General features: G+C 45.9%; 1 protein-coding gene across 2 annotated transcripts in view; it reads right to left on the bottom strand.

Moving 5' to 3' along the window:
- Positions 1-4,494: 4,494 nt before the first annotated feature.
- Positions 4,495-6,112, bottom strand: part of lypc (ly6 domain containing, pigment cell) — a 113,667-nt gene continuing 112,049 nt past the window's right edge. The window contains exons 1-3 of one of the 2 annotated variants that reach the window (XM_077207816.1): positions 5,434-5,534; positions 4,981-5,100; positions 4,495-4,739 (exon numbers count right to left, since the gene is read on the bottom strand). In XM_077207816.1, coding sequence (XP_077063931.1) covers positions 4,531-4,739; positions 4,981-5,100; positions 5,434-5,485 — 381 coding nt within the window. In that variant the 5' untranslated portion in view covers positions 5,486-5,534 and the 3' untranslated portion in view covers positions 4,495-4,530. Of the gene's footprint in view, positions 4,740-4,980; positions 5,101-5,433; positions 5,535-6,112 lie in introns of those variants that run through there. The other variant, XM_077207815.1, reaches the window with a different exon arrangement.

The following is a 6,112-nucleotide window of genomic DNA, read 5'->3' as shown; positions in this document are numbered from 1 at the left end:
CTCTCTCTCTCTCTCTCTCTCTCTCTCTCGAAATTAATTTATTTTAAATTAGGCTATGTCACCATGGCTCAATGTTTAGGTTTTTTTTTCATTATTTAACTCGTCTACTGTTTATAATTATACTATTGGTGTTAAATTCTTTTGAGTTGTAGGCTAACTGTAGCCTATTTGTCTTTATAGGCTTTCTCACAAAAGTGAGGACACCCCTCACATTTCAGCAAACATTTTAGTATATCTTCTCAAGGGAAATATAGAAATTAAACTTGTATATACTTTAAAGTAGTCAATGTGCTGCTTGTAGCTGTAACAGTGTCTGGTTTGTGTTCCCTGGGTTGTCACTAGAGGTCCTCGTTCTCACGGTGTCTTTCACGTTTGACTTCAATTCCCAGCATTCTGTCTGTCACTCATCAGTTCATTGCACTCAGGTGTTTCCCATCACCTTGTTAGTTCTGTGTGTATATATACCCTGTCTGTTTTAGTGTTTATCACAGAGTCGTTGTTTTATGTTGCCACTTCCGAGGTCTGTTTCCCTGCTTGTTTTTGTTCTTATGTTTTGATTGATTTTTGATATTTGACCCCTGCCTGGATTACTATGATTTTGGATTACCCTCATTATTAAATTAACTGCTATTTGATCTTTTGCTTCCCGTGTGTGGTTCTTGACAGAACGACTCCGTCCAAACCTAGATCGAGCGGTATGTTTTTTAATATCTCTTCCCCAGCCACCGAGCGGGAGAGAAGGGAATTATTTGAGGGGACCCGGTTGGTCAAGTTTCGTGGGACCCATGGAGATCGCAGTGGAGGAGGTGGTCTAGAGGAATCCCAACATCGTTTTCCACTCAGGCCCCTCTTCGACCCTGGGCTGGTGAGATCCAGTCCAGAGTTTCATCTGATGCTGTTTCCATCTAGCCCAGAGCGCGCACTTCACCAGCGGAAACGGCGGAGGAGGAGGAAGACCTCTAGCCTCTCCAAAGCCCCGGAGGCCAAGTCCCAGCAGCCCGCTGCTTTTCTGTAGGCTGATTCAGAGATGGTTCACGTCACGTCTGCCCAGTCAGAGACTGTTCACGCCACGTCTGCCCGGTCAGAGACGGATCAGGAGATGCTCATTCGCGTGGCAGCGAGGACACTGATGGACTATTTGGAGCGTCTGGCTCGGATCCTGGACATGCCTGTGTCTGCCCGTTCCTGGGCCGGAGCCAGTGTCTGCCCGTTCCTGGGCCGGAGCCAGTGTCTGCCCGTTCCTGGGCCGGAGCCAGTGTCTGCCCGTTCCTGGGCCGGAGCCAGTGTCTGCCCGTTCCTGGGCCGGAGCCAGTGTCTGCCCGTTCCTGGGCCGGAGCCAGTGTCTGCCCGTTCCTGGGCCGGAGCCAGTGTCTGCCCGTTCCTGGGCCGGAGCCAGTGTCTGCCCGTTCCTGGGCCGGAGCCAGTGTCTGCCGTTCCTGGGCTAGAGCCAGTGTTTGCCGTTCCTGAGGACACTGATGGACTATTTGGAGCGTCTGGCTTGGATCCTGGGCTGGAGCCAGTGTCTGCCGTTCCTGAGGACACTGATGGACTATTTGGAGCGTCTGGCTCGGATCCTGGGCCGGAGCCGGTGTCTGCCGTTCCTGAGGACACTGATGGACTATTTGGAGCGTCTGGCTCGGATCCTGGGCCGGAGCCGGTGTCTGCCGTTCCTGGGCCGGAGCCGGTGTCTGCCGTTCCTGGGCCGGAGCCGGTGTCTGCCGTTCCTGGGCCGGAGCCGGTGTCTGCCGTTCCTGGGCCGGAGCCGGTGTCTGCCGTTCCTGGGCCGGAGCCGGTGTCTGCCGTTCCTGGGCCGGAGCCGGTGTCTGCCGTTCCTGGGCCGGAGCCGGTGTCTGCCGTTCCTGGGCCGGAGCCAATGTTTGTTTCTGTGTTTGTGTCTGTCCTTGTGACGCCCAAGGGGTCTTCTGCTTCGCCCTGGCCGCCCGAGGGGTCGTCTGCTTCGCCCTGGCCGCCCGAGGGGTCGTCTGCTTCGCCCTGGCCGCCCGAGGGGTCGTCTGCTTCGCGCTGGCCGCCCGAGGGGTCGTCTGCTTCGCCCTGGCCGCCCGAGGGGTCGTCTGCTTCGCCCTGGCCGCCCGAGGGGTCGTCTGCTTCTCCGTGGCCGCCCGAGGGGTCGTCTGCTTCGCCCTGGCCGCCCGAGGGGTCGTCTGCTTCGCCCTGGCCGCCCGAGGGGTCGTCTGCTTCGCCCTGGCCGCCCGAGGGGTCTTCTGCTTCGCCCCGGCCGCCCGAGGGGTCGTCTGCTTCGCCCTGGCCCCCGGCTAAACCATCACCCCCAGTTTCTGTTCCCTTCCATGGACCTGGCCCCCCATCCCTCCCCTGATCCTCCACCGTTCCACCTCCCTCCTGGACTCTTGTTTTGTTTGTTTTTTGTGGGTCTTGGAGCGTCTGGTAGCCACTCCGTAGAGGGGGGGTTATGTCACAGTGTCTGGTTTGTGTTCCCTGGGTTGTCACTAGAGGTCCTCGTTCTCACGGTGTCTTTCACGTTTGACTTCAATTCCCAGCAATCTGTCTGTCACTCATCAGTTCATTGCACTCAGCTGTGTCCCATCATAGCCATAGCAGTATATATTTACTGTCCTCTGAAAGTAACTCAACATACAGCCATTATTGTCAAATAATAGCTGGCAACAAAAGTGAGTACAGCCAAAGTGAACATGTCAAAACGGTGTCCAAAGTGTCAGTATATTTTGTGTGAGCAGCATTGTTATCAAGCACTGCCTTATCCTCCTAGGCATGGAGTTCCCCAGAGCTGCACAGGTTGTTGCTGGGATCCTCTTCCCCTCCTCCATAATGACATCACAGAGCTGCTGGCTGTTAGTCACATGATGCTTCACCTCCCGCTTGAGGACGCCCCAAAGGTGTTCAATAGGATTCAGGTCTGGAGACATACTTGGCCATTCCATCACCTTCAGCTTCCTCAGCAAGGCAGTTGTCATCTTGTCGGTGTGTTTGGGGTCGTTATCATGCCGTTATCATGTTAACCTCAGTGAAGCTCAGCTCCCGAGTACCAGCAGCACTCATGCAGCCCATGACCATGATGCTACCGCCACCATGCTTGACTGTAGGCAAACCGACTTGTTGCAGTGTAAGGCGTATTGTCTGAGCACCGACAAGCTGACCTTCTGCTTCTGTAATCTCTAAAGCAATGCTGGCATGATCATGCGTCTGTTTTTTGAAGCCAGCTTCTGCACCTGACGCACAGCACGAGGACTCAACTTCTTAGATTGACCCTTGCGAGGCCTGTTACGAGTGGAACCCGTCCTGGAAAACGTCTGTCTGACCCTGGCCTGTAATGTAACTCAGTTACAGGGTGTTACCAATCTTCTTACAGCCAAAGTCAACTTTGTGGAGAGCAACTATTCTAATTCTCAAATCATTAGAGAGTTCTTTGCCATGAGGTGCCATGTTGAACATCCAGTGGTCAGTATGAGAGAATTGTACTCAAAGCACAAATGTTAACTGCTCTAATACAAGATACACAAATGTGTATGGTCCTGTCAAGCAGACAAAAACATGAACATGATGAATAAGACATGTGGCTTTGCATGGTTAAACGGTAATATAGCTATTATCACTTAGGGTGTACTCACTTTTGTTGCCAGTTATTTTGACAATAATGGCTGTATGTTGAGTTATTTTCAGAGGACAGTAAATATATACTGCATCACATTGACCACTCTATAATAAATCCAAGTTTAATTTCTATATTGTCCCTTGAGCAAATGTTTTGTGAAATGTGAGGGGTGTGCTCGCTTTTAAAAAAAAGATAGTGTGTGATTAATGCGTGAAAAACCGAGTACAGAATTTAACAACTGACAAATTCCTTTTAATAAAATTTTAAATACACCTTACAAAAATGCATTCATTTCTACTGTATAAGAAAGAAAAAAATCAAGCAAGACTATGCACAAATAAGGTTATTTATTAAGTTGAATTTATCCATGTGTGAAATACAGCAATGCTGATTGAAACGGTAAAGGCTTCTTGTTAGGATTGTTATAAAAATAGATACAATTGGTAACACTTTATTTTACAGTGTCCTTGTTGCACATGACACTTTACAACAAAGTTGTATTAGTTACCTACACTAGTTAACTAATACTGAACTGCACTTCTACAGCATTTATTAATCTTTGTTATTGTTAATTTCAACATTTACTGATACATTATTAAAATAATATTTAATACATAAACTAATGTCAACAAATTAACCTTATTGTAAAGTGTTAACACTATCGTAATAACTATAAAGTATGCATAATTACATGCAACTAACCCTAAACCAACCCCCAATCCTAAACCTATAGTAAGTACATGTAGTTAATTATTACTTAAATGTGTACAGACACCTAAAAATAAAGTGTAACCCACGGGTTCTAGGAATTACTTTATTTTTTAACCGAACTTATAATTATTCAAGATATCCCCAAAAGTTTGTTATTGTTGTTGGAAGTGTTAGCCAACATTAGTCTGTTTATGTTTGTTTTTTTCTGTAATAGAGTCCATTAGTTGAGTTTACTGTGAATAAAGCAGTGCCAGAAGAAGCGAGAGCAGGGTGCTGGACCACACGCCAGCAGAAGTGGCTGAGATGCCGTTGCAGAGCAGAGTATCACAGCAGTCACTGGTGAAGGTGAAGTTCAAACCAAAGGCAAACTTCTCTCCTGTTAATCCACACAGGACAGGAAGAGCACAGCTCTTTTCATACAGGGTGACCTGAAAATCCCCTGTTCAAAGAAAAACACACATAATGACAAGCACAGAAATAGGCTACATGCACAATTTGTATGGCACCTTTTTGAAAATGCCTGGCTTATGCAAATTTGTTTGTTAAATTCTAGTAACATCCAAAATAATCAACACAGCACGATCACTGGAATTTGAAGTTCTCATTGTTTGCAAGTAAATCAAGCACTTAATTCCAACCCTCTGTCACAGACTGATGACGTTAATGACACATGTACATACCTCGCTGTCCTACAGCTTTGCTAGAAAGACAGAGCTGACCCGGCGAACACCTGGTGGGGAACTTGAGACAGTCCAGGGGTGAGATGGAGGGAAATACACATGTATAACAGAACAGAGGAACTGTAAGAGAACAGATGAAAAGAATTATATTAGTAAACTTTGTAGAAGATGATATGCAAAGATGCAATGGAATTAAATTAGCTTTCTATTTTCTGCATTGTAGAAAAAAAAAAGCATTAAAGTGCACCCTAAAGCACAATCACTTCCTATTCCTAAAAATGACTGTAATATAAAAGGGTTGACATATATAAACACACATACATAAACTGTTTAAGAGTTATAATAACAGTATATAAGAGCTATTTTAAGTAATAATGGTTATGGAAGTGAAAAACTATTACAACAAATGTGAAAAACAATGGCATCGCTTTATCAATTACTTTTTTAACTTACCCACTGATGGGAGAAGACAAAAGAAGAGGATGCGTCTAAAATGTTGAGACATATTTAGATTTTCTTAAGTCTACAGCGTAATCCTTTTACAGGTCAGAATGGTCCAGTTTGTAAATTATCATCTTTTCCACTAACCCTGCCCTTTTAACATCAAAATGCGACTCCACCCCAGAAGAACATAATTCAATTCAGACTTCAGCAGTTTGTTGATGCAGATCTGAGGTCAGAATATCACTGGCAGAGGCCTCTGAATGACCATATATTACCATGTAAGCATCTATTTTCAAAATATTAACAATAATTAACTCCTTGATTTAGTGTTGGATTCACCTCATATAGTTTATGTATGTACTCAACCCATTGTAAATCCAATATGGGCTTAACATCAGATATATTACATAGAAGTTCTTCCTTAAAAGCTTTATTTGCCTGTTCATTGCCAGCCAATCCCAAACATGCAGGCAGACACAAGTTACAACCCCACATCAATACTACACATCTTCGAAACAGCTGGGTTCATATCAGCTGCAGCAAGAGGACTTCAAAATCTTAAAGTTACGATCTAATGCCTTTGCTGGGAAAGGTGGAGCAGCAGCACAAATTTAATTACAGAAAATATGTTAATGAAAGACACACAGGGTAGAGGATGGAATGTCAAATGACTGAGGGACTTGTGACT

This window comes from Siphateles boraxobius, unplaced genomic scaffold (genome assembly GCF_051911475.1).
Source record: "Siphateles boraxobius isolate OS27281-9 unplaced genomic scaffold, OSU_SipBor_1 6, whole genome shotgun sequence".
Classification (NCBI taxonomy): Eukaryota; Metazoa; Chordata; class Actinopteri; order Cypriniformes; family Leuciscidae; genus Siphateles; species Siphateles boraxobius.
Note: the sequence above shows the minus strand (reverse complement) of the source record. Positions and strands in the feature narration are given on the sequence as shown.